General features: G+C 39.7%; 1 protein-coding gene across 7 annotated transcripts in view; it reads left to right on the top strand.

Annotated features, from left to right (window-relative positions):
* The first annotated feature begins 1 nt into the window (after nucleotide 1).
* Slc25a40 (solute carrier family 25, member 40) overlaps nucleotides 2-12,903 on the top strand; it is a 32,110-nt gene continuing 19,208 nt past the window's right edge. The window contains exons 1-6 of one of the 7 annotated variants that reach the window (XM_006503591.4): nucleotides 130-311; nucleotides 2,069-2,159; nucleotides 4,468-4,539; nucleotides 4,680-4,788; nucleotides 5,901-5,960; nucleotides 7,684-7,790. In XM_006503591.4, the coding sequence (XP_006503654.1) occupies nucleotides 4,689-4,788; nucleotides 5,901-5,960; nucleotides 7,684-7,790 (267 nt within the window). In that variant the 5' untranslated portion in view covers nucleotides 130-311; nucleotides 2,069-2,159; nucleotides 4,468-4,539; nucleotides 4,680-4,688. Of the gene's footprint in view, nucleotides 312-2,068; nucleotides 2,160-4,467; nucleotides 4,540-4,679; nucleotides 4,789-5,900; nucleotides 5,961-7,683; nucleotides 7,791-12,903 lie in introns of all 7 variants that reach the window. The other 6 variants (NM_178766.5, NM_001289596.1, XM_030254570.1 and 3 more) reach the window with 6 other exon arrangements.

Raw genomic sequence — 12,903 nt, forward strand, 5'->3', positions numbered from 1 at the left:
CGCGACCGCGGCGCCCAGACGCGCTCCCCGCCCTTCCTACGCCGGGGCCGGCCTCGCGCAGGCTCCACCTGCCCCGCCTCGCGCCCCGCGGGCCCCGCCCCCGGATGCTGACCACGCCCCCGGCGCGCCAGCCCGCGGGGCCTCAGACCCGGCTCTCCCGCGTCCTCCTCGAGTTCCGGCTCCGCTCTGCATACTTGGAGTGTGGGGCAGCCAGGGCGGTGGACGCGGTTAGCCTCGGAGGCTTCACCTCGTGGTCGACATCACCTGCTAGGCTGGCTGAGACCCGGGCCTTGCAGTCGCCTCGCCACCAGGTACTCCAGTTAACCCTGTGTGGGACGCGGGGCCGGCCCTGGGCTCCCGCCGACCTTGCAGACGGGCCGCAAAGGTCCCGGGTGGCCGCGGTGGCGGCGGGGCCGGGGTCCACCCGCCGGATCCGACTCTCGCAGCCCTTTGGGTACTTTGTTCTGTACAGACCTGTTCTTTCTCTCTGTGTGTATAATTGTCCTTTTTGTAGCAATAAAAGAGTGGAAAATGAAGTCTCAGGGTTTTTCATCTGTAAAACGGGAATACGGGATTATGGTCAAGACGAAATTCAGGCGTACGTGATTTGTTTTAATTTTGCTTTGTAAATGAGAAAATGCCTCACAAAACTTGTTTGGAGTATACTTCTGCTCTCACCCATACAGACGTTATGCTTTGTACTGTTCTGCATTTCTTAACTCCTGGCTATAATAGACACTCCTTATAGTATTGATTTTTGATGGAGTACCCTCAAGACAGTCAGTACAAATAAGTATATTCAGGCACAGACAGGTGAATTGTGAGACTATTCGCCAAAGACAACATCAAGTTGGATTAGCATTGCTAAAAGAAATGATTTTGTTTTAAACAGGTTATGGACGGAGGCTGGAGCGACAGTCATCGAACTGTCTATCTGTATTAAACTGCTTTAGACAGTCGGAGCTAATTTGTAATCTCAAGAAATGTCCGGAGGAGGGAGCCAGAAAGGGAAATATGTTGAGACATTGTACTGATGAATTTGAATTAATATACATGTGCTTAACAGACCTTGAGAAGGAGGAGCAAACATTTTTTAAAAATGAGGAGAGGATTCAATTTTCAAAGCGTAAACTACGGAAAGGAAACAGAATTTCCATGTTTGTAAACTGGTTCAAATGTTTGAGAAGCACTAATACAGAGTAGAATTAAAGCCACGAGGGAAGGGGGAATGCCTTGGAGTAGAGCTTGTGAGATGAAGTGGAGAGTCAGGGGATGAGGCAGTGCGAGTGAGGAGAGGGAGAGCAAGCTGAGTTGGAAGAGACTGGGAACAAATCTTAATAATGGTGGGGAGGAATGGAATTTTTTTACAGAATTGGTGGTCCCAGCTTCCCAGCTAATCTAGGAATTGGATAATTCCGAGGCTCCGATTTAGTCTGTGAAGAGAGTACTGGTTCTTAGCTGTTAGGGGGACTAAGGGGAATGCGCTTGGAAGCAGTAAGCCTGGAACTGAAAAATTCTAATTACTGTCATGTTGATGACTTGACTCAGCTTCGTCCCCAACCGAGTTCAAACCGGTTAAAACCTGAACTATAGGCATCTGTGGTGGCTTGGGAGGTGCCACCCACTTCCTTAAGAGTAGTTAGAATGATAATAGAGGTAATTACAATTTGAGTGGTAATCTAGCTAAGTAATAGATAACCTGTGGACCTGACCTCTATGGTGGAGCACACTGAAGAAAGAAATGATGGAGAGGAAGAGGTGGCCGAAGGGAAAGGGGGTTGTTTTCTTTTTCTTAATTTCTTTCTTCCTCTCTCTTCTCTCTCTCTCTCTCTTTGATGTTTTCAGAATTTGGAAAAGATGTAATCATGTTTCTTTGGAAAATAAAACTGGAAGTTGTTTTATGCTCTTGTGAAAGGTGATTTATATTTCTTCTGAGATAAGACAATCAAAGAGTTGGAACCATGTTAGACTCATTATGTGTCATGTAAGGTATAATTCCAAACTATGAATAAGCAAAACATCTACTCACCACCTAGGTACTAGTGTTTTTTTGTTTTTTTGTTTTTAGTCAACTCCTAGTACCCCATGGAACCCAAGTTTTACAGCAGCCACAGGAAGAAGAGTTTGGTTGTATGAAGACAGAAGTCTCTACACATCCTGTCAGTAATCAGGACTAAATGAATGTGGTTTATGTTCTTGTTTCTTGTTTTGAGACAGTCTCCCTTGTAGTCCAACCTAGCCTGGGGCTTACTGTCTAGCCTAGGCTGGCTTTGAATTCAGTAGAGATCCTCTTGCATCAGCCTCCCAAGTGCTGAAATTTCAGGAATGATGACCATGCCCACCCTAAAGATCTTGAAAATAGACTTTAATAGATTCCTTAAGATGTAAAGAAGGCTTTACATACAAGAATAAATGAATTGGTCCAGAGTTATAGTAAGAAACTGTATTAAGTCACTCTGTTAAAAACTAGAAAGCATTGAGCAGAATTTTGTGCATCCAACTTGTTTTTGTTTTATTTTATTTTTTGAGACATAGTCTCAGTATATAGCTCTGGCTGTCATGGTCTACATGTCATTATGTAGACCAGGCTGGCCTCAAACTCAGAGATCTGCCTACCTCTGCCTCCCAAGTTCTTGGATGAAAGCTCGAAGTCAACTTGTGGTCCATAAACTAAATGCATCCTAGGATAGCTATGAATGCCCAGCACATTTGTAGACGGCAACATGATGTAATGGTGTCAAAAGTTTGGACATCCCTGGAACTAAGTGAACATTTATTTGGCTGAGTCAAGAGAACTTAATTCAGTTAGTACTGGCCTAGCCTTAAAGCAATTTTATGACCCTTGGACAAGTTCTAAGAGTGTGTGTTTTTGTGTTTGTGTGCATGTGTACACGTGTGTATTCTAGACACTGAACCAGGTACTTTGTGCTTTACACTGAGTTGTATTCCCCTTTGCTCTGTAATTTCCTTGTCTGATAATGAAGTTACTATCTGTGCAGTCTGCCTCACCATTTTTGTGATTATCAAAGGAGGCCTCATTAGCTTTCTCACATCATGTCAAACATAACCAAATGCACATTTTATATTCTTGCATTTAGATGACGAATACTTTTCTAATAACGCTCTCCTGTTTTACTTCTTCCATTTAAGCCTTTCTTGCCAAAAGGTGTTTTCTTTCTTTCCTATTCATAGTAAGCCTAACTTAGACCCAGTGTTTATCTACTGCTCATTTGAGGCCTGTAATAATAATTTTAGACTTAGCTGCCAACTGTTAATGCGTATGTAACGTTGTGGTAGAAGCATTTAAGGGAGCAGAGGGTACAGCTCATGACGTCCAGGAAGCAGAGCACAGGGAGGGGACAAGACCGTAAGGTTAAAGAGAGTTTGTGAACATCAGAGTGACATGCTGCCAGTGAAAGTGTACATTAGTCTGTCGGTCTAGAAAGGAAGTTTGTATCAAAATGTGTTTGTGAGAGACAGAGTCTTGCTGTGAAGTTCAGACTGGTTTGGACCTTCCACCCTTCCTTATCTGCTCCTGATTGCAGGTGCTCACCCCCACAGCAGGCTTTGTAGTAAGGGGGTTTTGTTTGTTTAACGCTTGCTTGGTTTTGAATTCTTTGAGACTGGGTCTCCCTGGGTTTTCTGGCTGTCTTGGAAGTCAAAATGTAGACCAGGCTGGCCCTAAACTCAAAGAGATTCTCCTGTCTCTGCTTCCCAGGTGCTGGGGTTAGAGGAAGGTGTCACCACACCCTTCTCTGTATTTTTAATAGTATAGCCTTAGTTTACACTTAGGTAAGTGTAGGAAGACTACAAAAAGATACATGAATTGGATATTATATCATCATGGTTTCCCACTGAGAATTTGAAAACCTAAGTATAAGAGATTGCTTAAGCATAATTATATACTATTCTGCAAGTGCTAAAAATGACATAAACATTTATCACAGTGTTTGTTTACATGTATAGCAGAGTACTAAACATAGATAGTATTTACTGTTTTTATAAAACAGCATATGTACATATATCAATATCTATGTGTTTGTATATGTATATATGACTTCCAAAAGTAATAATATTGCCTGTCTCATTAAGTTTTGTAAAGATACTGATTAAGGTTGTGTGCTTTTATTATATAACTATGCAACAATTATTGGCATGCAATAAAAATTGTGCTATATTTAATGGTAGTCTGTTCCAGAGTAGAGAAGATATCTAAGCAATGTTTATCTGCAAGTATCACTTAGCTGCTTTTGTTCTGGCTCTCGGTCAGAGGATGTTTCTGTACCTGTTGGTTACCTGTCCTGTAGACATGATGTTACTCGTACAGCTTAACCAAGCACATTCTTATCAGAGGCTATATGCTACTAGTGCCAATTGCACACTGGCTTCCATTTATAACTTACTTTTGGCAGTGATAAAAACCTGTGTTTTGATATAATTTTATTCTGTTCTATTTTGTTTGTTTAGTGCTGAGGATCAAACCCAAATGTTGGGCATGTTAGGCAAGCACTCCTGATTATTGTTCTTATAACTTAACAGGTAATTTTGAAGGCATTTGTCATTCAACTTTATTACATATATGCATAGATGTATTATATGTATACATATATATATGTGTATATATACACACACGCATATGTTATCTTAATTTTTGCTTTAATGGATTTTTTTTCAACCAGTTAAAAAGTATGGAGCCTGAAACTGAAGGGCCGCCACCAACAATCCCAGTGACTCCTCTTCAGCAAATGATTGCCTCCTGTACTGGAGCTGTACTGACATCACTAATGGGTAAAATTATGATACCGGTACAGATTATGTAACTTTGATTATTCTATCAGAGTTTATTATCTGTGAAGAAGTGATGTAGATTTTGAGGGGTGCGGTGTGGGATACCTGCACATTGCACATATGCATGTTTGTTATTTGTGCACGTGTGCATGAGGAAAACCAGGGCTATGTTAATAGACATTTTAAAAAACAACAAAAAAGAAAAAGGAGGGAGAAATATGTTTTTAAAATAAGAATTCTTGGAGGTCCCTATCAACATTATGAAACTTTAACAATTCTTTTAAGTCTTTTAAACTAGAAAAGGAATAAATATTTGCATATAGAATATCATAATTTGGGGTAACTTATGAGTTTCTCAAGTTTTGGTGGCTTTAGCTTCTTGTATTTCATATAGCCATAGTCAAATGGTATAAGTGATAGGTTAACATTTGAATGATTTTATGTTGACTAGTTTGTTTAATTAAGATAACAAGTGATTAGAACATATAAATCAATTGCTTTACCTTGTATCTTTAAGTTAGAATTCAAGTTCATAATGGCTTTAAAAATTATCTAATGTGACTTTCTTGTTCTCTTATGAGGAAAAGTTTCTTGAAACCACAATTTAATGTTTTTGGTTTTTTTTTTTTTTCCTATTTTCATGAACTAGAGCATGCAAATGAAAGTATGAGGCAACCTTCTTTGTTGTTCCCAAGTGGATGGCATAAGCCAATGCTGATACAGATAAATTGATCGCATTGGGAAGACTAACACGGTCTGATTTTTAGTTACTTGTTTTTCTCAAGTCTTTAGACTTTTAAAACTTTCATAGATTGCTTTAAAGAACGTGTTTTCTAAAATTGTAGTCTGAGTTTTAACACTAATGGGATTGTAGTTGAAATGACTAGTCCTTGTGAGAAGTGACTTGCAGTCTGTCTTGTGGACAGAAATGCTGAGGAGCATTAGGAGCACCTCAGTGGTGGGACACACATTCATTGCTATTTTTAGATAAACAGCTTACCCTTTGCATAGGAATGAGGAAAAGTATGACTTGATGTATACTTTTCTAACTTACCGTATACACCATAGAAAATTAGAGACATCTTATCTTAATAAAATTTATATATCCATAGTGACTCCCCTGGATGTTGTTAAAATTCGACTCCAGGCCCAGAACAACCCATTCCCCAAAGGTATGTATATTAAACTTTTTAAACATATTTAGACTTTTAAAAATGTTACTGTACTCATTTTTGTTTCCATGATATTTTTGTTAATTTATTAGAATTGATACCTTATCTAGAAACATTTTTCACCAACTGAGGTGTAGGCAGAATATATATATATATATATATATATATATATATTTTTTTTAATACAAATTTGTAAAGGACCGTTTTGCTGGGTATAGTAGTTTGGGCTGGCATCTGTGGTTGCTGAGAGCCTGTAAAACATCTGTCTAGGCACTTCTAGTTTTTAGAGTTTCTATTGAGAAGTTTTGTGTTATTGCAGTAGGTCTGCCTTTATAGTTACTTGGTCTTTTTCCCTTATAGGTTTTTTGTATGTTTAGTATTCCAGAGAAAGCCTAGTAGGGTTGAGCATGGGCTGAGTGGGGAGAAGATCTGCTTTATCAGCTGGATGTGGGGTGTGGGGGTGCTCAGAAGGTGATCTGCTGCCTAGCCAGGTGCAAGACTGGGGGATTGGGTGTGGAGGAGAGGAGGTAGAGGTGAAGATCTTCAGTTAGCCTACCTGCTTCCCTGGGCTGAGTGGCCTATGGCTTCCTGGGAGTTGCTGGAGTCTGCTGGAGTTGGAGGCTGGGATAAAACAGTGAGTGGGGGTGGGGGGATTTGGAGGGGAAGAGCTGTGTGATCATTGGAAGTGGGGCATGGAGATGAAGGTAGGCCACAACAGATTCTCTGCTGCTGAGCTGGGGATGACACTGGTGGACGAGATTTGTGGGACAGAGGGAGATGTGTAGATCTGCAGTTAGCCTATCTGTTTCTCTGTTTGTTCATTTATAGTGCAGGATTACTCATTATGACTATGTAGAATTTGATAAAAATAATTCTATATTGTATCAGATGGACAAGAATACCAGCAACTTCATAAGGGTAGGGTATCACACACTGGTAGCAAGAGCTGTCTGAGCTGTAGTAGATCCTCCCTGTTCTGAGAATGGAGCTCAGAGGGTGCATTGCTTTCCTCGCATGTATGAAGCCCTGGGTTCTATTTTCAGTGGTAGTACAGTGGAGGAGGAAGAAAAAGAAAGAATAATAAAATATGGAATAAATCTTTCCTGTTAAGGATATAGAAATGAGGTCAAATGAATAGTCATATTTCAGATAAGGATAAATGTAAAAAGAGACTAAAAGGTTACTTTTGTGTATTTAAGTTGTGGAAGTAGAGCAGATGGCATTATGACACATAGAATTTCTGTAGTTGACACAGGACAATCTGGTCAGCAAGTAGGAAACCATTAGGACAAGTTGTAGTAAATTAGGTAAGCTAACAGCTGGCTAGATAGCAGTACACGTAAAGAAAGGGACAAGAATTGCGCTACTTACATTATTAACGTTTGTTCTGCTTATTTTGACATGAATTCCCCATGTGTACAGGAGTTGACATGTAAACATGTTTCTCTTTCTTCTATCTCCCATCCCGCAGGTAGCCTTAAAAATATTGCTGTGCACATGTTTTTAAAGCTGTGGCTCAGAAAATATAAAACACAGTAATTCATGTTGTCACTTCACAGTGTGAGTTTAGAGGCCAGTTCTGGCTTACCTTAAACAATGAAGGTTCCAGCCAGGAAGTTATCTTTCTGTACTTATCTAGTCTCACTGTGCATGCATTTTATCTGTAAAAAAAAATACTATAACTTGGTGAAATAACTACTGTAATTGTACTCGGCTTTCTTAGGAAAGTGTTTTTTATACAGTAATGGACTCATGGATCACATGTGTGTCTGTGAAGAGGAGAGCAAGAAAGCATGGTATAAGAAGCCAGGAAACTTCCGTGGGACATTGGTAAAGACATGCTTTTATTTGCAATCTTTGTATGTTTTCTTTTTCTTTCTATTTTTTTTCTTTTTTCTTTTTTAGTTATTCGATTTTTTTAATTGGTTATTTTATTTACTTATATTTCAAATGTTATGTCCCTTCCCAGTTTGCCCGCCACCCTATCCCATTCCTCCTCAGCCACCCAGCCACTCACTCCCACCTCCCCGCCCTGGCATTCCCCTACACTGGGCATTAAGCCTTCACAGGACCAAAGGCCTCCCTCCCATTATCAGACAAGGTCATCCTCTGCACAATGCGGCTGGAGCCATGGGTCTCTCCATGTGGTGCTTTAGTCCCTGGGAGTCTGCTTGGTTGATATTGTTGTTGTTCTGGGGTTGCAAACCCCTGCAGCTCCTTCAGTCCTTCCTCCTAAGTCCTCCATTGGGGTCCCAGTGTTCAGTCCTATGGTTGACTGTAAGCATCCCCATTTGTATTAGTCAAGCTCTGGCACAGCCTCTCAGGAGATAGCTATATGAGGCTCCTGTCAGTAAGCACTTCTTGGAACCCACAATAGTGACTGGGTTTTGTGGCTGCAGATGGGATGGAACCCCAGGTGGAGCAGTCTCTGGATGGCCTTTCCTTCAGTCTCTGCTCCACTCTTAGTGCCTGTATTTCCTTTAGACAGGAGTAATTTTGGGTTAAAATTTTTGAGATGAGTGGGTGGCCCCATCTCTCAACTGGGAGCCATGCCTAACCTCTGGATATGGTCTCTACAGGTTCTCTCTCCCCTTTATTGGGTATTTCAGCTAATGTCATCCCCTTTGGGTCCTGGGAGCTTTGGGTCCTTGCTTTCCTGACATCTGGGACTTTGTGGTGGCTACCCCAAGTTCCCTATCCCCAGTTGCTACCAGTAATGGGGGAGTTTTCCCCTCACCAGCATCTGCTGTCACCTGAGTTTTTGATCTTAGCCATTCTGACTGGTATGAGTTGTAATCTCACGGTCATTTGGATTGGCATTTTCCTGATGACTAAGGATGTTGAACATTTCTTTAGGTGCTTCTCAGCCATTTGAGATTCTTCAGTTGAGAATTCTTTGTTTTACTCTGTACCCCATTTTTAAATAGGGTTATTTGGTTCTCTGGAGTCTTTAATTTCATGAGTTCTTTGTATATATTGGATGTTAGCCCTCTGTCAGATGTAGGATTGGTAAAGATCTTCTTCAAATTTGTAGGTTGCCATTTTGTCCTGATGACAGTGTCCTTTGCCTTACAAAAGCTTTTCAATGTTATGAGATCCCATTTGTCTATACTCGATCTTAGAGCCTGGGGCATTGGTGTTCTATTCAGGATATTTTTCCCTGTGCCCATGTGTACTAGACTCTTTCCCAATGTCTCTTCTAATAGATTCAGTGCATTTGGTTTTACGTGGAGGTCTTTGATCCACTTGGACTTGAGCTTTGTACAAGGAGATAAGAATGGATCAGTTTGCATTCTTCTACATGCTGATCACCACTTGAGCCAGCACCATTTATTGAATATAATGTCTTTTTTTCCAGTGGATGGTTTTAGCTTCTTTGTCAAGAATCAGGTGACCGCTGGGCGTGGTGGTGCATGCCTTTAATCCCAGCACTCGGGAGGCAGAGGCAGGTGGATTTCTGAGTTCAAGGCCAGCCTGGTCTACAGAGTGAGTTCCAGGACAGTCAGGGCTATACAGAGAAACCCTGTCTCAGAAAAAAAAAAAAAAAAAAAAAAAAAGAATCAGGTGACCATAAGTGTGTGGGTTTCATTTTTGGGTCTTCAATTTATTCCAGTGATTACTCTGTACCAATACCATGCAGGGTTTTTGTTGTTGTTGTTGTTTTATCACTATTGCTCTTTAGTACAGCTTGAGGTCAGGGATGGTGATTCTGCCAGAAGTTCTTTTATTGTAGAAGAGTTTTTACTGTCCTGGGTTTTTTGTTTGTTTATTTGTTTTGTTGGTTTTTTGTTTGTTTTCGAGACAGGGTTTCTCTGTATAGCCCAGGCTGTCCTGGAACTCACTTTGTAGATCAGGCTGGCCTCAAACTCAAAAATCCGCCTGCCTCCTGAGTGCTGGGATGTCCTGGGTTTTTGATTATTCCAAATGAATTTGAGAATTGCTCTTCTTAATTCTATGAAGAATTGAGTTGGAATTTTGTTGGGGATTGTGTTGAATCTGTAGATTGCTCTTGGCAAGATGGCCGTTTTTACTATATTCATCTTGTCAATCCATGAGCATGGGAGATCTATCCATCTTCTGAAGTGTTCTTCAATTTCTTCAGAAACTTGAAGTTCTTGTTATACAGATCTTTCACTTGCTTGGTTAGTGTCACACCAAGAAATTTTATATTATTTGTGACTATTGTCAAGGATGTCGTTTTCCCTAATTTCTTTCTCAGCCCATTGATCCTTTGAGTAGAGGAAGGCTACTGATTTGTTTGAGTTAATTTTATAACCAGCCACTTTGCTGTTTATAAAAGTTGTTTATCAGCTGAAAGAGTTCTCTGGTGAAATTTTTGAGGTCACTATCATATGGTGTTCAAACAGTGATATTTTGACTTCTTCCTTTCCAATTTGCATCTCTTTGACCTCCTTTTGTTGTCTAATTGCTGTGGCTAGAACTTCGAGTACTATATTGAATAGATAGGGAGACGGTGGGCAGCCTTGTCTTGTTCCAGATTTTAGTGGGATTGCTTCAAGTTTTTCTCCATTTAGTTTGATGTTGGCTACTGCTTTGCTGTATAATGCTTTCACCATGTTTAGGTATGGATCTTGAATACCTGATCTTTGTAAGACTTTTATCATGAATGGGTGTTGGATTTTGTCAAATGCTTTCTCAGCATCTAATGAGATGATCATGTGGTTTCTTTCTTTGAGTTTGTTTATATAGTGGATTAAGTTGATAGATTTCCATATATTGAACCATCCCTGCATCCCTGTGATGAAGCCTACTTGATCATGGTGAATGATTGATTGTTTTGATGCGTTCTTGGATTGGGTTTTTGAGAATTTTGTTGAATATTTTTGCATCGATATTCATAAGGGAAACGGTCTGAAGTTCTCTCTTTTTGTTGGGTCTTTGTGTGGTTTTCATATCAGTGTAACTGTGACTTCATAGAACGAATTAGATAGTGTTCCCTCTCTTCCTATTTTGTGGAATAGTTTGAATCATATTGGTTTTAGGTCTTCTTTGAAGGTCTGTAGAATTCTGTACTAAAACCATGTGGTCCTGGGCTTTTTTTGGTTGGGAGACTTTTATTGACAGTTTCTTTCTTTAGGCGTTTATGGGACTGTTTAGATGGTTTACTAATCCTGATTTGACTTTGGTACCCGGTATCTGTCTAGAAAATTATCCATATCATCCACATTTTTCAGTTTTGTTGACTAAAGGCTTTTGTAGTAGGAGCTGATGATTTTTTGAATTTCTTCAGTTTCTGTTGTTGTGTCTCTCTTTACATTTCTGATTTTGCTAATTTGGATACTGTCTCTGGGATCTTTAGTAAGTCTGGCTAAGTGTTTAATATTGCTTGTTGATTTTTCTCAAAGAACCAGCTTCTGGTTTTGTTGATTCTTTGTATACTGGGATGAGTTCAGCCCTTAGTTTGATTATTTCCTGCTTTCTACTCCTCTTGCATGTACTTGCTTCTTTATGTTCTAGATCTTTCAGATGTGCTAGTGTATGCTCTCTCCAATCTCTTTATGGAGGCACTCAGATCTATGAGTTTTCCTTTTAGCACTGCTTTCTTTGTATACCATAAGTTTGGGTATGTTGTGCCTTCATTTTCACTAAATTCTAAAAAGTCTGTAATTCCTTCCTTTCTTCCTTCCTTCCTTCCTTCCTTCCTTACTTCCTTCCTTCCTTCCTTCCTTCCTTCCTTCCTTTCTTTCTTTCTTTCTTTCTTTCTTTCTTTCTTTCTTTCTTTCTCTCTTCCCTGACCAAGTCATCATTGAGTACAGAGTTGTTCAGCTTCCATGTGTATGTGTGCTTTCTGTTGTTTTTGTTGTTACTGAAGACCAGCCTTAGTCCATGGTAATCTTATAGGATGCATGGATTATTTCAATCCTCTTCTATCTGTTGAGACATGTTTTGTGACTGACTATATGGTCAACTTTGGAGAAGGTACCATGAAGTGCTGATGAAATGTTTTAGGATGACATGCTTTGTAGATTTCTATTAAATCCGTTTGGCTTATAACCTCTGTTAGTTTTGCTGTGTCTCTGTTTCTATCCATTGATGAGGGTGAGATATTGAAGTCTCCCACTGTTATTGTGTGAGGTTCAAAGTGTGCTTTGAGCTTTAGCAGTGTTTCTTTTACAAATGTGGGTGCTCTTGCATCTGGGGTATAGATGTTCAGAATTGAGAGTTCATCTTAGTAGATTTTTCCTTTGATGAATATAAAGTATTCTTCCTCGTTTTTTGTGTGTGTTTGTTTGTTTGTTTTGATAACTTTTGTTTGAAAGTCGATTTTATTCAATATTAAAATGACTACTCCAGCTTGTTTCTTGGGACCATTTGGTTGGAAAATTTTTTTTTCCAGCCTTTTACTCTAAGGTAGTGTACTGAACTGTGTTTCCTGTATGCAGCAAAATGGTGAGTCCTTTTTCAAGTATCCAGTCTGTTAGTCTATGTCTTTTTATTGGAGAATTGAGTCTATTGATGTTAAGTGATATTAAGGACCAATGACTGTTGCTTCCTGTTATTTTTGTTGTTAGAGGTGGAATTATGTTTGTGTGGCTATCTTCTTTTGGGTTTGTTGAAAGAAGATTAATTTCTTGTTTTTTCTAGGGTGCAGTTTCCCTCCTTGTGTTGCAGTTTTCCATCTATTATCCTTTGTAGGGCTGGATTTGTGGAAAGATATTATGTAAATTTGGTTTTGTCATGGAATATCTTGGTTTCTCCATCTATGGTAATTGAAAGTTTTCCTAGATATAGTAGCCTTGGCTGGCATTTGTTTTCTCTTAGGGTCTGTATGATATCTGCCCTGGATCTTCTGGCTTTTGAGTCTCTGTTGAGAAGTCTGAGTAATTTTGATACATCTGCCTTTATATGTAACTTGACCTTTTCCCCTTACTGCTTTTAATATTATTTCTTTGTTTTGTACATTTGGTATTTTGACTATTAT

Source organism: Mus musculus, chromosome 5 (assembly GCF_000001635.26).
Source record: "Mus musculus strain C57BL/6J chromosome 5, GRCm38.p6 C57BL/6J".
Taxonomy (NCBI): domain Eukaryota; kingdom Metazoa; phylum Chordata; class Mammalia; order Rodentia; family Muridae; genus Mus; species Mus musculus.